We start from the raw sequence: 24484 nt of genomic DNA, 5'->3' as shown, positions 1-24484 counted from the left end.
TGTGCAGCGAGAGAAGGGGGTGGATGTGGGGCGAGAGAGCGCGTGCGGAGCACGCCCCCCAGCCCAGGCGACGCAGGTGCCCTCACATCAACTCCGTCTTGTGGATTTCGGCAATTCGCCGCTCCAGCTTCTCCGAGTGCTTGGGGAAGAACTGGAACTTGGAACTGTATCCTTCCGGGTGCTTCCCGGGGTCATAGTCTCCGATCTCAGCTGAGGGGGGAGAGAGAAGCATCAGTGCAGGACTCGGCACACGCCGTCCTGCACAAGCAGCAGCAGCAGGCTCAGTGCAGGCTCTCTTTATGGATCTCACGTACATTCAGGCACAAGGACACGCAGGCAGCCCTGATATCCCTCAAACAATCTGGCCTCATTTAGCAAAAACGCAAGCAGAAACTTAGTTATGGTAGCAGGACTCGCGGCAAGTAAATCCACATTTGCTGCAATTCAACATGACCCAGGTGAACCACACTGCATCATACATCCAACACCATCCATCCAACACTTATCCAGTTCAGGGTCACAATGAGCCTGGAACCTGGCTCTAAGGAGGGACAGGGCACAAGGCAGAGGACGCCCTGGACAAGACACCACTGCGGACACTCAACATTAGCATTATGTAAATGATCTTTCTAAGCAAATTTCTGAATGAGTAGAATGCTGTGCTGCACTGCACTGTACTGTACCAACATACGCAGAAATGGAAAGGAACTGACATCCAGGCAAGGAGCAATGGCAGTTTAAATAAATAAAATCAGTATATGACTGAGTGTTAAAAGCACACATACAGCACTGCACTGGAACTTTGTTTTCCTAACAGTGTTTCACTGGAGTTTTTGCTCCTGAAATCCTCCATCCAGTTACCCCATGCAAGATTAGTTCCGTAAATATCCATTAATTAGACAGAGGTGTCAGTAAGTCCGCACCATTTTTGAGTCTTGAATTATTCTGTTGCAAGTAAAGTGGTGCATCTTTTTCGGAAATCCAAGTCTATACATATGATGGTTAGTAAAGCGGACTTTTTCAGGAAATTCTCCTGTAATTTCTCACAGGCAGCAAAGAGCATTTTGGCCTTAGATAGGTAATTTCATACATTACAGCACAATAGAGAGACTCTGGTGGGTTTGATGTCTGTGGTCTGCGGTATGTCGATTGGCTTCCGTTCAAGCGGCCTGACGTGACAAGCTAAGCTGAAATGATAACGTGAGCCTTCACCTTGCAGAATGTGTGCGGCCAGCATGGCGGCGTCTGACGTCTTGCACAGGAGGCGGCCGTGGTACAGATCCCTCTTGATCTGCAGGAAGACGAGATACCTGCAACACAATGAGGGACAACAGCCAATCAGAGCTCGGCATCCTTCCTGACCTACCGAGAGGCAAAGAAGACCAAAGAATTCTGGGATGCTCTTTGGTGTCGCCTCAGAATGGAATAGCGAATGTCACCCGTGAGAGTCTCAGAAGGACACCGATTTAATCAGAGACCTCTTATAATGGTTTTTGTGATTTTAAGTTTCTATCCTTGGGAGCTGAAGATGTTTTCTTTTGTTTTATTGTTGTGCATTTGAGAGATGAACTGACATTACGTTGAATGGTGCAGTTAAAGTGTCCCAGAGGCTAACGATTACTCACCTGCTGCACGTCTGCAGAGGGCACTTGGAGGATGGACACAGTTCAAGCTGTAACACTGTGAGATCACTACAGACACAGGATATGTCCAACAATCTCCCTCACATTCTAGAAAACAAATCTCCATTCTTAGATTTTCCTGACTGAGATTGCTCTGTTTCTTCAATTTCAAACTAGATATTCAATTTCACATCAGACTCCCTTGCCGCTACAAGAAAGCCAAACTAGAAATAAATCATTCACACAAAAGGGCTTAACCTAATGACCCAGCAGAGTACTCGGCAGAATACCCAGAGTAGAAAAGAAACATGTAAGTTTTTCTTCATTTCTCTCATAATATAACACTTCGCCGTTCACTTCAGCAACCTTTCCTTGGTCTACAAGAGCTACAGAAACTGAATCCAGAGCTTAGGCAAGAGCACAGCACTCTGGAAGTATGTTTCTGTTCTTGTCTCCTTCACTTTTCAAATGCAAAAATCTCGAAACGATGCAATTTGCGGTTTTTGAAAACCCGAGGTGCTGCGCCGCTCCCTGCCAGCGAGTTTCCACCCAGATTTTTTGAACTGTCAACAACCTCAGTCGCGAGTGAGAGGGTCTCGGTGCAGAGAACATCATAATCGGTTCAGCTGAGTGCTTATATGTTCAAGTAGACTGGAGCTCAAACCAATTTTGCTTTTTATATGACTCCGAATTACCGTTTGCGCAGCAGTGATCTGATCATTAGGAATAATTGATTATAAGGAACTGTCCAAATTTGATTGGCAATAATTTAATTGTTTTTTTAGTCTTAAAAAAATACTCCAGCGTTATCAGAACTAAATAGAGTACCTCAGTGGTACTTAAACTGGGTCCAGGAATTATTGTACTGCCAGTAGTTTTGACAAAATAATCTTAATTATGTTAAGTAGAATCTGTCCAAAATGGTAATTAGAAGTAAGATATAAAACAACATTAGGCATCCTTGGGTTCATTTAACTGTGTTCTTTTAAATTCTCATTTTAATCATAAAGAACATAAACAATTTTTTTAGCATTTGAGACATACCAAACACCACTGCGTTGCTTGAATGTAAGTGCACAGCTATAAATAGCAGATAATGACTTGCTAATTGGACCTATTAAGCCAGTGAAATTGGCTTGAATAGAAACCCACTTGCATGGCCCTCTGGGGACTGAACTGGAGACCCCTGAAGAGCCAGCGCTGGCATGGAGGTGCCCCTCACCGCCCCATGCGGTGCTGGCCAGCAGGCGGACATGTCTGTTTGGGTCTCTGACGGGTTCCTCCATGAGTTTCCGGCCCCTAGAGCGAATGGCCCCCTTTGCTCAGGACACATGAACATCTTGAGCTTCACAAGTAGAGCACCTCTATGAACGCTAATAGTGCTTAAGGTGCCATATGGGGCTGGGGAGAAAAAAAAAAGCAATTATGGTTCCCCTATTCTCTCATGACAGCGGCAAGGAGGCTATTGCTGTATCCACCAGTCAATTCTTGCCCTATATTTCATGTCCCTTATCACCAGATACCTATAATACAACCCAACTTAACTCCATCCAATCCATGACATATTAAATGGCCTCCAAAATCAAGCACACCTACGACAGACTACTGAGAGAGCAAGATGACTTTCCTCAGATCTTTGGGATCAGGGACTGAGATAACTGGTACGCAAGTACGCATTCACCTTTAAATGTTTACGTATTTTATGTAGATTTGCGCCGATATGACAAGAAATTATCATGCATGCGTACTTGCATACCAGTTATGTCAATCCCTGTTTGGGATGCTTCGAGCTAACAGGAGATGTGATTTTAATGTCATCACAAAGTATTTAAAGTGCACAAAGTTAGTATTAAACATGTTAGTGTCAGAGCTTTAGTTGATGTTCTTAAAGGGCATGATTTTACTGGAAAAATGCAAATAGAACTCAACATACTGTTACCTCATGGAAATGGTCAGCTCTGACTCATTGAAAGTGACATCATCAGTTACTCTGTACTTTGTCACCCTCCAGCCCCTACAACACCTAGGACTAGACGCCGCCCCATTGACATTTGCCTAATTAGATAAAACCTCCAGAATATCCAGCTATTTTATTATAAAACCTCAGAAGACTCAGCTAAGAGCTCCTTTAAAGGATTTCTTTATCTCTAACCCGAAACAAAAACATCTCCCATCATGGACACCCAAACTCAAAATTCTTGTATCAAATTCTTGTATTTTTCTGTCCCTGCTACATTGTCAGAGTTGTCTTTTATAGGCACTAATAACGGTTGTCTGAAAACATTTTTTGCTAACTGTTGGAGGCTTAATCGGTACAGATCATGTTATGATTCAGTTAATAATAATAATATTGATCCCCGTGGGGAAATTGTCTTCACCCCTCCCTCAACTCAGTCTTTGTAGAGTAAGCCATCCATGAAGAGCAGCCACCTGTTGGGGCACCCAGGGAGCTGGGGGTTAAGGGCCTTGCTTAAGAACCCACAGCCATGCTGAGGCTGGGTTTGAACTGGCGACCTTCTGATGACAGGCATGCAGGCTTAGCCCATTGACCCACACGCTGCTCCTGATCAAACACAGACCCGTATGATTCCCCTGAAGCTATCAACAGACTGTCAAACTGTTCAGGCTAAGAATCACTAGAGATTCTAACTCCCCCATTAGCTTAGTATAATCAAACAATAACTTGGGAAGACTTTTCACAGACAACGTTGCCATAGCGACAGGAAAAAAGCATCCACTGGAAATCAAACTTCAATCAGCCACTATAGTCATACTTCTGACTCTCGTAATGAGTTTAAAAGCACTCTGTCAACTTTAATTATAATGACCCAGCCACTTGCATACGGTCCATTGGGAAAACCTCACATCCGCCTTTCCTCAAGCCCCTGAAGAAGAAGGATTTGTACTAAAAGGAAATGCTTAGGGATTACGAGACCTTGTTTTGATGAAAAGGGTCCAGGAGGTTTTTGTGTTATCCTAGACTTAGTTTCCAGAATACATACAGTATTTAAATATTCGAGAATTCCCAGTTTTGAGCTTGTTCTCATAAATTCTGATGTTTCTGAAATGGCTTTTTAACACCCAAATGGAATCTTGCCTTATATGAACCCCCCTTCTGTTCTCTCTCTCTTTCCTCATTTCTCTCTCTCTCAGAAAGTTTAGCAGACTATGAGAATGGACCCAGAGGCTCAGAGCAATACTGGCTAGGTAATATCAGTTCTTGAAGTCAATTTTAAAAAAAAAAAACAATCACTAACACATCCAAATACATAGAGTGTGACAGAAAATATTTCTGCAGGTCCCATATATTTGCAAGATACAGGAAGATGTCTTCATGTCTACACCAGGGTTTGACGTCCACACTTGCCAACCTAGCATTTTATTTACGTCTCTAAATCCTGCCAAGGCTCACTTCACCCAGAGTTTAAATACAGAGCCCAGCTCCGCCTCCTTAGGTTCAAATCAAACCTTGCTGGAGCGCAGCTCCGCCTCTTTCAACATTAACATTGTTTTTCGTAACAGATACAAAAGATTCAGTGAAACTTAATTTTCATTAGTAGTTCTGATAAAAAATATTTTTTTCGACTGGATGACACATTCCTACATGTCTAGATACCTTTTGACTTATTTTGCTCACTGTACTGCTGCCAAAACTTCACTTAGCTAGACTCTGCTTAGGGTTAGACGTGTTAGAAGAAGACGGTGAATAACTCCATGTTTTAATGCATTTCTATAGGACCATCACAAATGAAGCAAGAATTTTACTTGTACAGTAGCCATTCTGGTGCATTTTTAAGTTTAATTTACATGTAATGTTTTCAAAAATCCAACTACTATTTAACTACTCTGCAGTATATGTAAAATACTCATATCAAATAAAAATTATTTTTGGATCACATTTATTTGGTTTATTTTGTATTGCTTTAATGTGGTGAAACACGCCAACAAATGAACATAAAACATCTTTAACACTGTATTCATAACAGCAGATGATAAGTAATAAATTAATATACAGAGTGGCTTATTCATGACCCCCCTCCCCCCCATAACTGACAAGGCTCTCGCTCCTCTCTGGTTCTGCTTTGACCTCCGACGCCACCACACTCGCAAAAGCCTTCTTACCATCTAGGGAGGTTCCATTCAAGCTTAGATTCATCCTACCAGGCCTCACACAAGGCTAACAATAGCTCTGCCTCATCAGGTGTCTCAGCCTCTGGGCCATGCAGGTTTTACAGGCCAGGCTGGAAGAAAGGCCTATGAATCGGAACCAAGATGGCGCCAAAAAGAAAACCCGGGCGGCTTTGATGGTATCTGGAAATCTGATTAGCGATTGATATGTCCACGCAATACACTACAATACTGAAGGCGAGAGCAGACAAGCAGAATCTCACTCAGTACAGATATTGGCTCTGACCTCTGATCGCTGGACATGAAGCCCCTGGTTCCTTACCTTGTGATTTCCTCTTTCAGGGCAGCAGGATCCGGTGGGTAGAACTTGACACGCAAACACATGGTGAACGGGGGCTGGGCTATGAGGGCAAAACTGGGTCAGAACTGGAGGCACGTCAGAAGGCGGCTGTCTGAGCCGACCTGAAATCTCAGTCTCGGTGATTAATACCTAGGAATGAAACTCTACAATCCTTTTAACTACTGATGCAGATGAATTCAAAGTGCTGTGCTTGGTAAATACTGTATATTCTGCTCATCTGAGAGAACAAAACAGCACATGATGCATGAGACTAACCTGTAATAACTTAATAAAAAACGCAGAGACTGTCAGCTGAGCTGAAAATGCTGCAGTGCCTGAGCATACTTACACTTCATTTGTTTGGCGATGGACTTGGTGAACTCCAACCAGTGCTGAAAGAACAACACAAACTCCATTGGTCCCAGACCAGCTTCCATCCAGTTCCTGCTAGGTTTGTCCCGCAAGCGAGCCTCCACTTCTGCCGCTACCCAGGCAGATTACATGCACGTTTTTCATGCATAACTGATCGTTTACCAATTGCGCCAGTTAACTAATGCAGACATCTGTCTTTATAATAACATTGTTAGTGGTTTGTTAGTGGAGCACTAGAAATCCTGTATATTAGTCAGACCAGCAGGACTAGGACTGCAGACCCTTGTTCACATCGATTTTTAATGAATGTTTTTCTCAAGGTTTCTAATTACCTCAAGAATAAGCAGAATAAGCTCAATCAGGATAAGATGGATGGATGGATGGATGGATGGATGTTTTCTTATTAATTGGAATAGCCAATTGTTTTAATTAAATTGTTTAATAATCATTAGCATTTTCTTATAAAGGGTTTATGGATGGTTTACTATCAGGTTAATTATTAATAGATAATTTATAATAATTTGATTATTAATAGTCAATTATATAAGTTATAACTTTTCTTTTTATGAATGACTCACTACAGTTTATAAAAGGCAAAAGTGAGCCTTATTGTAAAGAGGCACCATTTCAATTAATGTGCAAATTACCATTTGTGTTAAGCTTCTATGAGGTAAATCAGAGATATACCCAGGGGTGCAGTAGGGGCACGGATACCCTGGCAGATTCAGGGGGCCCAGCACTTTACAGGGGCCACAGTAGGGGTACAGATACCCTTGCAGATTCAGGGTGCCAAGCACTTTACAGGGGCCACAGTAGGGGTACAGATACCCTGTCAGATTCAGGGGGCCAAGCACTTTACAGGGGCCACAGTAGGGGTACAGGTACCCTTGCAGATTCAGGGGGCCAAGCATTTTACAGGGGCGACAGTAGGGGTACAGATACCCTGGCAGATTCAGGGGCCCCAGCACTTTACAGGGGCCACAGTAGGGGTACAGATACCCTTGCAGATTCAGGGGGCCAAGCACTTTACAGGGGCCACAGTAGGGGTACAGGTACCCTTGCAGATTCAGGGGGCCAAGCATTTTACAGGGGCCACAGTAGGGGTACAGATACCCTGGCAGATTCAGGGGGCCAAGCACTTTACAGGGGCCACAGTAGGGGTACAGGTACCCTTGCAGATTCAGGGGGCCAAGCATTTTACAGGGGCCACAGTAGGGGTACAGGTACCCTTGCAGATTCAGGGGGCCAAGCATTTTACAGGGGCCACAGTAGGGGTACAGGTACCCTGGCAGATTGTGGAAGCTGAGCACAAGGTAAAGGCCACACCCCTGTACATACTCCCGTTGATACACCAAGACTACACCTCTTAAAGTGGAAATCAAAATTATTCCAAAAGGATTACAACCTCACATTTATTTAAATTGCTTTAATTGGATGGGGCCTCATAAGGAGACAGGGGTGGGGCTTGTGTGACATTTAAGTGGATGCTTTTAAAAAGGTTGCCAATGGGATGGAGCCAGATGGACACAGGTGTCTTGCGCCCACTGCCCTCTGCGAGGATCACTGACAATCGGAGGGAAATCCCAGGTGTGGGACCTCAGCTTTTCACATTTATTGGAAAAAGGAGGTCAATGGGGGCTTAATGCCTCAGTGATAACATAAATAAACAGTGGCAGTGAGAAGAATGATGGTAAAGGGTAGGCGCTGCATGCTGAAGGTCAGGGTTGGTCCTCCTGACCAAAGACCTTAAATGGAACTTTTGCAGTCCTACCATGAGTTGCAGAATGAAGTGAAAAAATGTCTAACTGAGGCAATCTAATTTATTTCATGACATTTTTTTTTTTTATCAATCAGAAGAAACAACAAAGTATTTTTAATATTTAAATATGTAAAAGACTACATTTTAAATACCAGTGACACAAAAGGCCTGAACATGAATCTAACATCAATCTTTTTGCCAGTGTACTCAGATTTAATGCCAGTTTACACTGAATATCATTTAAGTATTTACTTTTCACCTCTATTCAGACATATTGGAAGCATAAAGAGAGCTAGCTGCATAAGGAAAAGAGACAGCTAAAATATATTATGAATTTTCAAAAAGAATGGAATGCTGAAGCAATATGTGGAAATGATTCATAATTCATAGGGGTTGTGACACAGAGCCCTAGTGCATTCTGGGTAAGTAGCACACTATAAATTACAACAATTTTTCATCAATTCTTCATACTGTATATACTCCACAAGTGTGTGGAAGATGCATACATCACCTCATAAAAACTACAGAAATGTCCATAAAACATGTTTATTATGATACTTAAGTGAAATTTCTTCCATTTTTTTTGCTAGGTTTCAGAATTAATTTCAGCCTCAGCAATTTTAACAATAAATACAGGACCTTTTATAATAACTACATGAGCTTCTTATGTGTTCAGAGAACTGTAGTGCATTACGGTTATAATATAAGGCTGTCTTTTTGAATGATACACCTATTTACATCATTACATCATCACATCATGTGATGAAGGGCAGACCACCTTGCTGGGATTATTGTCTAAAAACACTGATATAATATAAACGATGTTCCGGAATCACACTGTGGCATTTTAAAAAACAGTCGAGAATATAAATTCTACACTGTGATGATGCACTTGATTGTGATTGGAAATCTGAGGCCCTCTCTTAACGTATCTAGAAAGAAACCTGAAAAGCGATTCCCCTAAAATGTGACATTATGCTACACCACCGGTTTAGCTTTTTAATTTAGGTGTGTAATGGGCAGAAGGAATAATTGGGAGGTAGGGTATAAACCGGTAAGGTAGGCACCGGTGACAGCAGCGGAACGTCCTGCCGCCCTGCAGAGGTTACAGCTGGATGCCGCGCAGTGCCGGTACTCTGACAAGAGCGAGGGGGAGGGCAGCAAGCCTCCGTAAGCACAAAATCGTCAGCTGGTTTGTGCCAGAGTTGGCAGGCGGTCGCTTCCCAGTTTCACTGCGAGGACTCTCCTAATAGAAACAGCCTACGCTTACTGTACTGGGAGTGGCCCCGTTCGAATACAGCACCAGGAAGACTAATCTACTGGACACAAACACAAGGACTGGTGTAGTTCGCAAAGCCAGGGGTATCTTCCAGAAATTAACCTCTAATGTGGTGGCATTTGGTTATAGTATTTTTCTGTTCGGTTAAATGATTTTTAGTACTTGACCGCGATTGTCATTAAACACATTTAGTCACTGGCTAACATCCTGTTTTTACCATAAACACTATTCATGCTGTTTTTCTAACGACCCTTTTTGTTGACTCCGTGTGCATCACTCTGATCTATTAAATAAATTTAAGAGAGAAAGTGCATTTCCCTGCATCGCCAGGTCCGATGAGGGAAGCTCACCCTCTGCTTGTCAGGGTCCACATATCTGATGCCGAAGTAGTCCTTTTCCAGGAGGTTCAAGTGGTGACAGATGAGGTCAAACAGGTACTGGCCTTTAGCATCTCGCTGTGAGGAAAATAAAAGCGACAGGGAGAATAAAACAACAACAGTTTAAATGCGCATTATACAACTCAAACCCATGGATAAATGCCATTTCAATATAGAAAAATGATGGGACGAGAATGATGCTCCGGGGAAGCGGTAGATAGGATCTGGCGAGAAACAAATTAGAATTACATGCACTAGAGCAGTTTTTCCAAACCCAGTCCTCAGAGACCCTTAGACCGTCCACATTCTTGCTACCTCCCAACTACCAACCTGACAGCCCACATTTTTGCTCCCTGCCTTCCAGGAGCAAAAATGTAGACTGTCTGGGGGTCCCTGTGGACTGGGTTAGGAAACACTGCATTAGAAGGCAGTTAAGGTTTGAACAACATTTGTACTGCCCCCCCCCCCCCCCCCAAGGCCCCACCCTCCCAACCACGGGGGATATCTGAACTTTATCAAACATTAATGTGCAGGTATGGCTGCCCTAAATGTCGTCCACGAGAACTCGGCAGCAGACACGGATGTGAGGCGAGATAAAAAGATCAGGGAATGAAGTCTCATACAGATGGCAGATACGGTTTTGCAATCCCTGTCTGAAGCTTTGCGGGCTGGCGGCTTGGCCTGCAGCCGAGAGAGAGATGGGGTGGGGGATCACATAGGATATGCTCCCCCAGCAAAGGATGCCTCATTGACAGTCTACAACCGTCGGGATTGATGGTATTGATTTGGTGGAGTCGGTTTGGGGTTTGGCATGAGGACACAATTTCTTCTCTCCTGTTTTGGTACAAACAGACACCGGGGAGCATTTATGTCCATGAGGGGACTTTTACACTCGCACTTAAATGCAATCAGCCATACCCTCCCTCTCTAACACAACATCATTACAGAAGAAAACGGATGACAGTGTTCGTCTTCTGAGTTTATACCTTTTCTCAAAATTTACCCTCATAAATAGCAAAACCTATAAACACACTCAGATACAGACAGACAGATACACACACACACACATTTGTAATTACATCTTTGTGGGGACTGTACATTTATTTCTATGGGGAAAACTTTAATCTGAACATGATGATCTTAACCCCTACTCAGCCCTCACCTCATCATAAGTAACCAGACAAAATAGAAGACTTTTTAGCTTTAGTTTTTTGGTCGCAGTCACCTTTGTGGGAACTGAAAAATTATCCTCAAAATTACAAGATAACAGATTTTCATTAAATTGTTGGAGACATTTGATCCCTACAATGTAATATAAGCATTATCCAAATACACACACAAGCTACAATTCCCAGCATACATATGTGCTTTCTCTGATTAATATGCATAAGGCTACAGCACAGTTTGTATATGCAGAAGGAGGCACTGTGCAGTAACCTGTGAGAACATTGAGAGGGAAAAGCCTGACCAGGACCACCCTGAGTCGGAGCCCCCCCCCCCCGAAAAGCCACACAGGGCAACCGTATGAGGGACTAGGAACGCCCAGGCAGAGATGGCAAAAAGTGGTTCAACCTGGTACCTTTAACCCAAATATTTTAGTCACGCAGCTCTGCTTGTTCAACCAAAAGGGCTTGAATAAAAAAAAATGACAGGCTTCACAACGAACGTACGTATGACGAAATGATGAAATATGGGCCATCAATCAAAACTCAGCTGGCACCTTAGACTTTACGGCCCGAATTCACATTTTCATGGGCACCCAACATTTGCTGTGGAGAGGAAATGCTTTGAGAAGGCAGACATTTAAAGTCACTTATGAGCAGGGGAATCAAAGTGCAGAATGAGTCATGTGATTGCAGTGGAATCAAAGTGCAGAATGAGTCATGTGATTGCAGTGGAATCAAAGTGCAGAATGAGTCATGTGATTGCAGTGTCTCCATAAATCCATTTACGCAACAAGCCTGAACCAATGATGGACTGAGGGTTTGGCTTAATCACAGTGTTGCCCAAGTGCTGATTCCTTGCTCCTTCATCAGAAGCAGCGACAGTCTGCGCCAAGCCACCTGAGGCACAAAAATTAAGTGGCAGACACTTAAACTAGTCCGTTCAATTACACTGGTCAATGGGCGCAGCTGCACACAAGCCAGTCAGCCTACTGTCAAGCATGGAGCTGTTTTTGCGAAGAAAACTCAAGCCTAATATCTCTTTGTGAATTAGATATAGGAGACACAGTGCACTTGCAAGCAGAACACGCCCGCAGTACTTCGTAGCCTTGAGTAACCAGATAAGCAACAAAATGTACACTGATACCCTGCTACATAAGCAGATATAGCGTATAATGTGTAAGAGCACAAAAATTAAATATCTCTGATTTAATGCATCTGGAACACAAGATGCCATTTCGCAGCGGTTTTGTTTGGGGTTTCATTGGTGCAGACAGGAAGTAGATAACATTTAGGCTTTTTGTTTTACTTGTAGGAGGGAAGTTAGCTAAGACAGGCAAGATCTAGAACCAAGAATCTGTACCGGTGGTGGTGATGAGGGGGTGGGCGCAGGGGGCTTAAATCCCAGAATTTTTTTTTACTCAACCGTTTTCCTTTTTGAAAGCCAGCATGGCCTCCATCACCATGCCACTGGACTTCTGACGCTCAGCAGAGATGACAGGCGAAATCCATTAAGCTCCACTGCCAGAGCCTCCAGAAGTCTCTGTCAAGACAGAGACGTCTGGCAGTTGGCATCACTGATTAAAACCCAGACCGACTCACCCACTGGGCACAGGCCTACGGAACCACTGGGCAACCCTGACCGCCTACAGACCCATCGCACAAAAAAGTCTACCAACAGTGCAGTGCCATGTCTTTCAAAGTGTGTTGCTCTTTGAAGAACATCTCTTCAAATACCACAGCTGCCCCTTTGTACAAATGCACCTTCATCTGTGAGGGCATTCAGGGGCTTCCAACGCAGTGGGCCTGCATGTGTTTACCAGACTTATGCGCAGAGTTAATTTCTAATCCACGTCTGTGACACAAGCCAAGCATGGTATTATGTCAGTGTCTGATACTATCTGGCTTGCTGGATGGATGGATGAATCTGACTTAACATAATGCTCTCACGTATAGTGCTCAAGCCAGAAGGAATTCAAATGAGTGATGAGACAGTCATTCATTGAAGGCTCAGTGACCACACAGAGGTGCATGACCAAGGAGTGACTCAAACTGAACAGGAGGTGCTGGCACCAGGAAGATCTCACTGCAGTGACAGTCCAGCACAGTAAATTAAGCAACCAGGAAGAGCTCACTGCAGTAACAGCATAGCGCAGTGAATAAAGCAACTTGGAAGAGCACTTTGCAGTAACAGCCCAGCACAGCGAATCAAGCAGAGCTCACCCAATGAGGTGATAGAAAAGTCCCTTGTTAAACATAAGAGGAGGCCTGAGACTCCATGATTGGCACATGGAGGACGTGTTCCATGGTTCTGCCATCCCTCTGACTATTCAGAACGAGACTGAGTTTGGACACCGTCACCTGTCTATCACGGGATCCAAGACACCTGCTTGTATAGATGAGTACAGCGTACTGATTTGATAAAACCTCTGACAAAGCATTTCGGATGTAGGTTTGTACCGGTAAAAACCTTTGAGTGATGGACCCGTATGACGCTTTTCAACTGCCATACAAGAACTGACCTACACCCAAGCCGTACCGCGAGAAACATTCGTTACAGTGCGGTTCCAGCTTGCTTCAGTTTTTTACTGCAGAAGCGTCGGCTCCGTAAAGGTAAATTGGCCGTGTGCGGGTGACTGGCCAGGGCTGGTTCCTGCCTGCTCCCCTTGTTTGCCAAGTTAGGCTGTGGTCCCCCCCATAACCCCAGTTGGGAGTATGTGGTTATGGTGATGGTCGGATCATCAAACGCTAGCAGAATTAGCATTTGCTTGCATTATGGATCCATTTCTTCGACAGTACCTTTTTAAATAAGGGAGTTGGAAATTTTCAGGTTCCTAGTTATCAGGAGTCCATCAATGCATTACTATATGTGATACTACTAAAATTAATAATATATACAATATACTCTCTTTCCTTCAGATAATCCATGCATATAAATGCAGACCACAGGTACCTCCATGCTTTTCGATCAGATGGTGGTGATGCAACCAACTCTGTTTGATCACGTAAGGCCATGTCAACGAGGGTACGGCTTGGGTACGTCTCCGAGGAAAAGCACCATTAGTTACACACCTGGGTCTCAAACTAGCCTTATTGCCCAAATGTAGGGCCTTTCGACTGCCCTGTATTGTGTTTACAGTGCAGCCCTCATCTCCACACACACTTAGTTCCTCCCACAGGAAATGGTTTAATAGAAGGGGAACCACAAACACCCAGAGAGGAAAACTGTAATTAATCATAGGGAGACTGGCAAATTGTTACTCCTGACCGCCTTGTAAATGGCCCCTTACACAGAGACACGAGGGCTGGAAAAATACATCTGCTGCTGTGCTTGAGCTTATTAGGAGCCAGTGAAGACACGGGTTACAGCTCTCTGCTCGTGAGGCCGGAACTGAAAGCTAATATTAGCTTTTAGAGAGCTAACAGGTATGGATATATGAACACACACACACACACACACACACTGTTTAATCTGCTGAGCATCACTTGCACTTCTCAGCAATATCATTCAGCGCAGATAATCCACTTCAGGAGGATGGTACTGCAGCAGCATGAAGCCTAACGAATGGGTTTGCCGAGGACCTCGTTAAAGCACCCTCATCGGCTGTGGGTAAAAGCTAAACTAACACAGTGCAAAAACGCTGAATTCTACAAATTACTGTGGAAATATTTTAAACATTAAGGTGTCTGTACTTTTCATAGTGCAACAAGAAATATTGTTTCGATGTATTGCATTAATTTGAATTAGTAAAAAATTAGTACTACTAAAATTGAATTGGATGGTACAGAGGCCTCACATGTCCATGCTGGCTTTTTTTCCATGATCTTGGTTTTTTATATATAAAAGAATCCATTTATATATATATATATATATATATATATATATATATATATATATATATATATATATATATATATATATATATATATATATATATATATATGTATATGTGTGTGTGTGTATATCGAAACAGAATCTTCTTCTTGTAGCAGGGAGGCATTTAAACCCATTGAACTGACAGCATTTGTGTTCCTGTGTGGGTTAGTCCCTGATTTGAGAAACTGCTGAATGCAAATATCAACATTGTTTTTGGTTTGTCGCTCTTGCTACAGTATGTGGCTGTTAAATAGATATAGTGGGTATTACATCCATATCCATTCATGTTAAAAGTTGCATGTACTGCACTAACATTTTATTATACAACAAAATATTTATACAATGGGACCCCAGAGCATTTCCCTCCTCAAGAGAAACCCTTTGTTTCCACCCCAGGCTACATTATTTGATACCAAATCTCCTTAAAGTTATTGATTATGTTAGGAACCACTTCATTACTGATTAGTTCAATGCGATACTCACTGTTTACTACATCAGAATATACTCAGAAATCAGTTCTGTGGGTTCGTACAATGGCTAAGCCAGTGAAGTTGTTTGTTGACAGGGGTTGTGGGTAGGAATCCTGCGCGCGTGTGTGTGTGTGTGTGGATTCAGTTTATATTACATCGCGGGGCCCAAATGTCCACCACAATGTGATAAAAACCTGTTACTTTGACATCGCGGGCACCATTTTTCCGGTCACCACAAATATCTGTGAATGCAATAAAAAACTAAATATCTCATATTTTGGTTGGTTACTTATGATTAAGGTTAGGGCTGGGTGGGGGTTAAGGTCATCATGTTGGGATTAGGGTTTTCCCCATAGAAATGAATGGAGAGTTCCCACAAAGAAATAAATACAAACCTGTGTGTGTGTGTGTGTGTGTGTGTATGTGTGTGTGTGTGTGTATGTGTGTACATCTTGTGTTTCTGTATATCCTGGTTTCTGCCTTCAATCCAAAACTAATTAAACTGAATCGAACTGGTAACTCTACACTGTCCTTATAGCATGTGTGTGTGTGTGTGTGAATAATCAGTATCCTGGCCAGGATGTTCCCTGCAAGCCTAATTTTGGAAGCAGATGGATGGATTTTTATCTTTCATTTCCTACAGTGCAGCAGGCTTTCCAGATCTCAGCAATTTGTATCATTTCAATGTTCCACCTAGATTATTCCTCATCGTATGACAGCAGCAGGGATTCGCGGATTTGCTTTTAATGTCAGGGCACTGGCGTTCCAACATTCATCATTCAGGAAACTCCAGGATATATGTGCCTAAGTTTAAGGAACATGAAGCATTTATTTGTCTTTCCCTGTTGATTTTTAAACACATATCATAATAGAAGCTACCCCAGGTATGTCAGGAACTGATATTTTGGAAAACAAAAGGCCAGTTGTCGGTTCCTAACATGAGTAATAGAACATTCTTTGGAAGTCTGGTCATTGTTGTACGACAAAGACAAATCATCTGCTTCCTCACTGAAGCCCATCACATTCATCCATTGTAGCTGAAACTGGCCACACACCTTCAGGGTTGGGGAACCCCTCCTCCATTATTTGAGGAATTTGTGTATTTTCCTAGTGATGTGTAGGTTTCTTACACATACTCCAATTTTCTCCTGTAGCCCAAAGACATGCCAACAGGGACTGGCATCCCATCCAGGCTGTAACCCCCCCTGGGGTGCAATACTGCCTCAATAACCTTGTCAGGGAAAAGTGGTCAGAAGACAAATGTATCTCCATATAGGAGAAGCAAAGACGTTCAGGTTCTTCATCTTCTTGACTCAATGAGACATTGCAGGCACTCGTTTGTGGATGATGCATTCGAGAGACCTGCAGTAGAGGCCAGGAGGCTTTGCGGAGGTCTTTTCCGTAAACTGGACTAACCTGGAGAAAAACATCATCAACAAAACATTTGCGGACTATTGATTAGCGTTCTTCTGCACCACGGGTTGATTCCATAAAGCTCGCGTGCCAATTCCCACTCTGAAATCAGGAAATTTTCGCATGACTGTCCGTATTCATTTACAGTTAAATATATATAAATAAATAAGGTTCACTGGGAGACGGGCGATTCTCAGAGTGTACGCAAATTAAGTGAAGCGTATGTCTGGAACCTCTGTGCCATTACCCGCCTGCTTGGAAACAGCCTTAGTGATTCTCATTTCCTTCGCAATATTTAAAAAACTACTTTGTTTAATATTTATTCATTTATTTATTTAATTTCCCCAGATTTTACTCCCAATGTCTGTGAACCCAATACTAGCATGGGCGACCATCCAAGGACACTCTACCCACCAGGGAACAGGAGCCAGTGGACATGGACCCTTCTGATTCCTGCACTGTGCATGAGTCGTGTGCCAAATGGAGAACCTGCTGCAATCCTTCCTTCCTGCAGTCTGCGACTCGCAAGCACCTGACCAGTGTCGCTGCTTAGCTGCAGACAGCAATTTTATTCTGGTTCTTTTCTGCTTGGACTGTGTCGTTTGCTTCTCTGCCTGTGGCCCTTTTGTCACAACTGAAAAACTGCCACACAGTGCAGATTCCAACCTCAATTCGGTAAGCAGGACTCCATGCGCAAGGAGATTAAGTTGGCCATGCGGATGGTGCACGTTGATCGTTATTTCAAACCACAGCCACTGCCTCCAAGTGCAGCACCCAGACCATGGCTGAAACTTGAGGTCCCCTTATTCAAAGGGATTCACCATCCAATGAGATGTTCCCCAGAAAATCTAGCATGGGCTAAGGATAATGGGCTAACGTGCTAATGGCTGCAGAGGGATTGTGGGGGAAAGACACTGATATGCTAGGTAGAGGCCTGTCTGCCACCGAACCCCATGTGCAATGAAAAAAAAGCAGGAGGGAAAGACCCACAGAACATGTGAGAGCTAAACGAGAAGCAGCATCACATCGGCGGCCCCCGGGTCCCTCTACACCACGACTCTGTTGGATGGTTCTCACTTTACATAAATTATTCAGATGGTTTCCGTATCAGCGAGGAAACCAGAGCATGAATAAATCATGATGTTGTGAGGAGCAGGAAACCAAAGCCACTCTGAACACGTGTCATATGTAAATGTGCGTGTTAAGCTCGGGAAGTTTCAGCATTCAGGAGTTTCAACAAAATTTAAGAAGAAGCCCGCATACACTTTCCACACAAACACATGCATATACACCCCCATGAGCCCTCTGCTGGTCAAGGGTCTGTGTCTTTAACAGGACCACCCAGCCAAGCATGCTTGTGGCTTCATCCTCCATCCTGGAGGTTAGCAATGTGCAGGCAGAGGGCGGGGATATCATTAGACAATCCCCCAAGCACTGATTGGCTAAGAGCAGCACCACGCTGAGTGGCAGCTCGTATTTTTTTATACTCACTCTGTAGCCTCACGCCTCCAGCTTGGGGGTTCAAATCCCAGGCTCCCTCTGTGTGTGTGGACTTCTTAACGTTACGTGGGTCTTTTACAGGAACTTTACCCCCGCAATCCAAAGACATGCAGTTAAGCTAATCGGTGTCTCTAAATTGCCTGCTGTGTATGTCTGTCTTTGTGTGTGTGTGTCTGTGTGGATTATGTTTATATTACATTATATTACAAAGATCTTCGAATGCAATCAAAAAACTATCCATCCATCCATCCATCCATTTTCCAAACCGCTTATTCTACTGGGTCGCGGGGGTTCCGGAGCCTATCCTGGAAGCAATGGGCACGAGGCAGGGAACAACCCAGGATGGGGGGGCCAGTCCATCGCAGGGCACACTCACACACCATTCACGCACACATGCACACCTATGGGCAATTTAGGAACTCCAATTAGCATGTTTTTGGACTGGGGAGGGAAACCGGAGTACCCGGAGGAAACCCCAAGACGACATGGGGAGAACATGCAAACTCCGCACACATGTGACCCAGGAGGAGACTCAAACCCGGGTCCCAGAGGTGTGCAGCAACAGTGCTAACCACTGCACCACCATGCCGCCCCTATCAAAAACTAACACCGCCAAAAGTCTCGTATTTTAACCATGGTTATAACTGGGTTTGGGTTAAAGCTGTGAAGTTGGGATTAGAGTTTTCCCAATACAAATTAACGGGGAGTCCCCGCAAAGATACAATTACCATAAATATCCATAACTGCAATGAAAAAACTAAAAATGCAAAAACTCTTGTATTTCGTTTGGTTACTTATGGTTAAGGTTTTCGGCTGGATGAGGGGTTAAGGTTATCATAGTTAGCATTAGCATTTTTCCCATAGAAATGAATGAGCAGTCCCCAAAAGGATATGATCTCATGACTGTCTGTGACTCTGTGTGTGTGTCTGTGTGTGTCTGTGTGTGTGTCTGTGTGTGTGTGTGTCTGTGTGTGTGTGTGTGTGTGTGTGTGTGTGCACCCTACGATGGACTGGCATCCCATCCAGCCCAACTCTTTTCCTCTGTTTTGTCAGAGAGAAACTCCAGCTTCCACCCATGTCCCAGACCAGGACACATGGCTGAGGGATTGGTGCTATATTCCCTTTGGGGGGACAGAAAGGAAAAAGACCTTATCAAAGCACTAGATATACAATTCTGTACGGAACTTCTGATGTTATGTGTTACTGTTGTCTTTGTTACAGCTTATTCTATCTAGACCATAAAGCAGTAACAAGCAGCCCGTCAAAGTACATGAAAGGCGACGTTTCTTCTTCCTCGGCGTGTAGAGAGCCTGTCAAAGAGCAGAGCGCCTTCCCCTGTACTCTCCACCTCCAGCCTCGACACACAGCCTGTCAAAGAGGAAATCACTCAAACCGCACGACGCAAGCCATGCGACCATTTTAAACTGGACACGTTAACCAAAAAGGAAAGGCTAAGCGGTAACCTGCTTATGGGTCAAGGGCCGTCTGTTACTAATGGGGTTTTCCATCCAACCCGTCCACAGTACGAGAGCCGTACCCGAGCTGTAACCATGCTGACATGGCTTACCAGCAGGGCCGAAAGCGCGACCAAACTCAGCCGGTTGTGTCACCACCATCTGACTGGAATCTCTGTGGACTACAACCAATGTTCTGCAAATGGATTATGTGAAGAAAAAAGGCGTATATTTGATATATTATTCAAAATTAGTATTACTGCACATCATGATGTATTGATTCATTGCTGGTAACTTTAAACTTGAAAACTTACAACCTCCTACTTAAAAAAAGTACCACAGAACAGCTAAACAGAATGGATCTGCAATGCAAATTCACACAACGACTAATTCCACAAGCGTTTAATACTAACATACGATTCTAGCAGAAATTAGCACATAGAAAATGATGTAAACCGTGTGAACGATCAATAAGGGTCTCTACGGTCACAGTTGCTCTCCAACCCCAGTAACGCCTTTACCGAACCGATCTTTCTGCGGTGGAAAATCGAAGCGAGTCAGAACCGTGCTGTGAATAGTGTGGTTTGGCTTGGGTACAGCTTTGATCCTGTATGCCAGCAGAAAAGCATCAATTGACTTCTGCTTCACCAAGGATTTCCTTCATTTCCCATCATCTCTGCTTCACGTGTATCACTTTAGGTAGAATGACACTCTGGTGGAAAATAACACTATTGTGCATAGTTAAAATTTTGCACTCCGTACAGATACCAGTTGGCTGTTTTCTGTAGCTGTATCTGTGTTTATGTCTGTGATTTGGTGCAAGTGACAGCCAATCAAACGCCTGTGTTGTTATGTGTGCTTCTGGCTAAGTTGTGTAAGCGAAATTCTATAGAACCCCTCATGTCACAAAGGGAAAAATTCACCGTAGGTGTGACAAACCGTCTGGAGAAAAACAGCAAGGATAGGATGAACGTGTTTAGGCCCTCATCCATTGGCATGGAGACTGCTTGACTATTTAAAGTCCAACAGTGTTCAGGTCAATTGTCATTGCAAGACTGGAGGATGGTTTTTTTTTATGATTTAAGCCTGTATCACTACAGAGATCCCCAAACCCATGATTTTATAGTTTCATACAAGTGCAAACACTACAGTACAGTACTGTAAAAACACTAAGCAGAAGCCAAAGATTTACATTAGGATGATCAGGACGTAAAGGTGAGAATACAGCAGCACTTTTTATAATAATAATAATAATAATAATAATGTTTGCATCCATCCTTTTTCCATAAGTGTTTATCCAAAATAGGTTTGCATAGAGCCTGGAGACTCCACAGTGCACAGAATGCCAGGCCATGGCAGGGCACATGGTCTCACACACAAGCACACGTTAAAGGCAATTTAGAGACAGCAATACCATATCCATTTGGACTGGAACATAGAAATGCATTTTGAACATAGAGAGCACATACACACTTCACACACAGATATATCTATATTATTTACTGAAGCCATTGAAAACCCAGTGAATTTCCTTTGGCTATTTGCATTTTATTATAATTTATGATCATGCTATATTAGATTATATGATATATTATAGAATCTCTTATAAAATAAGTATTATTTAATGTATGATCTATATCTCCCAAAATAATTTTTAATCGTGACAATTATTCTTAGTGATGTCACCCAAACCCTACTGACTCACCCATTCCTGAGCGATATGAGTAACCGCACCCACTCCATCTCAAAATGGACAAGGAAACAGGAAGCAGCTTGCAGTTAACAGAGCGGTTGGAGGCATGGCTTACAGCACCATTAGGAAGACCCAGCAATCCCTGACAGACACAGTGTGACAAGAATCCCTCAGCAAATGATCGGGAAACCAAACTTTTGATTTACTCAACACAGTCTGCCAACTAAACAGGCACCATCGAAATAGTGAAACAATTCTAGTGACACTGAACTGGGTCTGACTAAGAAGCTGAGCTTAAGTTTAGTGTATGTGTGTTTAGGTTACAGTATGTATATAATCACATTTTAGGTCCCCAAAATGTGCTAAAAACCTGTTATTTTTATGTCGTGGGGACCTTTTTTTCCAGTCTCTGGAAAGGAAAACTCAATTTAAAAGTAAAACTTCCAAAAGTCTTGTATTTTGTTTGGTTACTAATGGTTAAGGTTAGGGCTGGGTAAGGGGTTAAGGTTGTATTTGGGATTAGGGTTTTTCCATTAGAAATGAATGGGGAGTCATGAATAGACGACATGAATAGAAACATGCATCTTTGTGTGTGAGCGTGCGTGCAGTCGAGTAAATGCGTGTGTGTTTGCGCATGTCTGCAAGAGACAGCGAGAGCGACTGCGTTTTTGCTCACGGGCACAGCAGAGCTGAGCCATGACTGGCAGCCCTACAGGCTCCAATGATCAGCTGTCAGGACACACAGAACAGCACAATATGACGCCCATCGCCAGATAGACACATATGCACTGAAAAGAACCATCTGAGAATCTGACAGCCTGCCAAATGTGTGAGAGTGCATGTATGTGTGTAACTGAGACACGACACACAGCCTACATACACCAGCTACTCCCACACAGAGCTGTGACCTCATCGTTCACATCCTACATCCCCATAAAACCTGTATTCATATGCAAAATCTGTATTCATTACAATAGCGATGGTACTGCCCTTGTATCCTTACTCATCCAAAGAGATCTGAAAGAGTCTTTCTTCAATGGGATCACACTCTAACACACTTACTTGGTCCTTTGTGGCTCCTGGAAGTAAATGAGTTACTACATTCACGGAGCAATTTAGAAGTAAGGAAAGGAAGAGCAATTCAGTTAATTAAATGCTAAATCACTAGGGTTGTTTAAAGGATACAAGAGCCAGGTGCAAATGGGGGCATTTAATGAGGCTTAAGCGCGAGAAAAATTAATAAAAAAGGACGAGCTCCTGTGAAATATGTTAGATATCTACATATAGAACCATGGAGAAGCGTTTTAGGAGACCATGGTGAGACACATATTCATTTTCTCATTTTCTTCACATCTCTTCTCTTGGTGAGGGTTGTGCTGGTGGCATGCTAAGTTGGTCAGATCAGACCTCCCACATTCAGGCCACAGAGTTTAGCTCCTTCTGGGGCATCCCCAGACCTTCTGTAGCCAGCTGGGAGATACACTCCCTCCACTATGTCCTGGCTCTGCCCCGGGGCCACCATCCAGGAGGACATGCCTGGAACAGCTTCCTTGGAGGCCAACCAAGTACTGTAGCTTCCTAATAAGATACACAAAGCACCACAACTGGCCCCCTATCATTTCAAAGGAACAGGTACTGTTTTTCGAGATCCTCCTGGATCTCCTCACCATATCACAGAGAGTGAGCCCAGCACAATGAGAGGCCACTTCTTAATACTCCCAACCTTGTAATTTCAGTCATAAGCACAGGATAGGGACAAAGATTGACTGGTAAACTGTGAGATTCATCTGACAACTTCACCACCACAGAGCTGCCCACAAGGGTCTAAAAGGGCCACTCTTTTCTGAGAAAGCAGAGATGCTGATTCTCATACCCGCCGCTTCATATTTGGCATCAGACCACCGAGGAGTGTGCCGGGAGTTCTAGTTAGATGAGGCCAGAACAACATCTTCCACAAAGAGCACTGATGTCACCATTAGTCATTCTTCCCAAAGGCCCGCATGGCCATCCTGCCCATACAAATCACAAACAGGAGTCTGGACAAAATTGTATACAGGTATAATTCTTGCTACGTTTGTAGATGAACCAAACAACACCCAACAGTTTGCCCCAGTGACCCATATACCTGCAGCACCTGAAGTATACACTGAAGCATTTGGTCATATATCTTAGTATATTCCTACGAACCCACCCACACTGTGCAAAGGAAAAGCGTTCTGCTGGAAGTCCAGAATCCTTGCCGATCCCCCTGAATCTGATGCTCAGCCATCTCACAAGGAGCCTGTCATAGACATTCCCAAGGAGGCTGGGAAACGCAATGCCCTATAGTCGGAATGCATCCCGTGGTCCCACCAGCCCTGCGTGCCAGTCCAGAAGTATTTTACATGCTTTCCAGACAATGCTCAAGAGTTGTCTCAGCCACAATACTCCAACACCATTCAGTGCTTTCAACAACCCTAACCCTAATCCTGACCCTGAGGTCTCTCCACTATGGACGTCACTGACCTTCATAGCAGCATCAACTGCAGTGCTACTCTAATCTACCAAAGTTTCGAACACTGCCCCCTGGTGAGAGGGCTGGGTTGAGGAGTTCCTCAAGATGATCCTTCTACTATTTAACAATATCTCCACAGAACTTCCCTACTCTGGATGACACATCCTGAGCAAGATAGTACCACCTCCTTATGAGTTGTCAAATGGGGCCATCTCTCAATAGCCCCTCCAAACTCCATCAATACCACTTCCAGTGCCCCAAAAATCTTGTTTTTCAGCTTGACAGCTTCCTTCATGGCAGGGGTCCTGATCCCTTCGGGTAATTCCGTCATCCCCCTACAGTATGTGCACTGAAGTCTCTTAGCATGACCATAAAGTTTAACTATATTTCAGTTTGACTTTTTCAGGCTCTTCATCAACTTTCTTGAAGACAGATGCATCCTCCGAATTACCATTCGGTGCAAGTTCTCCTCTGTACAACTCAGAGTCACATAGAGGAAACCCTATTGTCCATTGGGAAAACTCCAGTTGCTCAGCCCACAGC

The 24484-nt window shown here is 43.6% G+C and overlaps 1 protein-coding gene across 4 annotated transcripts in view; it reads right to left on the bottom strand.

Moving 5' to 3' along the window:
* Positions 1–24484, bottom strand: part of LOC125706042 (FERM domain-containing protein 5) — a 91371-nt gene that overhangs the window by 11340 nt on the left and 55547 nt on the right. For all 4 annotated transcript variants that reach the window (XM_048972488.1, XM_048972491.1, XM_048972489.1 and 1 more), the window contains exons 2-6: positions 9851–9955; positions 6440–6482; positions 6073–6151; positions 1213–1310; positions 87–210 (exon numbers count right to left, since the gene is read on the bottom strand). In XM_048972488.1, the coding sequence (XP_048828445.1) occupies positions 87–210; positions 1213–1310; positions 6073–6151; positions 6440–6482; positions 9851–9955 (449 nt within the window). The remainder of the gene's footprint in view (positions 1–86; positions 211–1212; positions 1311–6072; positions 6152–6439; positions 6483–9850; positions 9956–24484) is intronic.

The sequence above is a fragment of the Brienomyrus brachyistius genome, chromosome 13 (genome assembly GCF_023856365.1).
Source record: "Brienomyrus brachyistius isolate T26 chromosome 13, BBRACH_0.4, whole genome shotgun sequence".
NCBI classification, from domain to species: domain Eukaryota; kingdom Metazoa; phylum Chordata; class Actinopteri; order Osteoglossiformes; family Mormyridae; genus Brienomyrus; species Brienomyrus brachyistius.
This window is presented reverse-complemented; position numbering and strand designations above follow the sequence as displayed.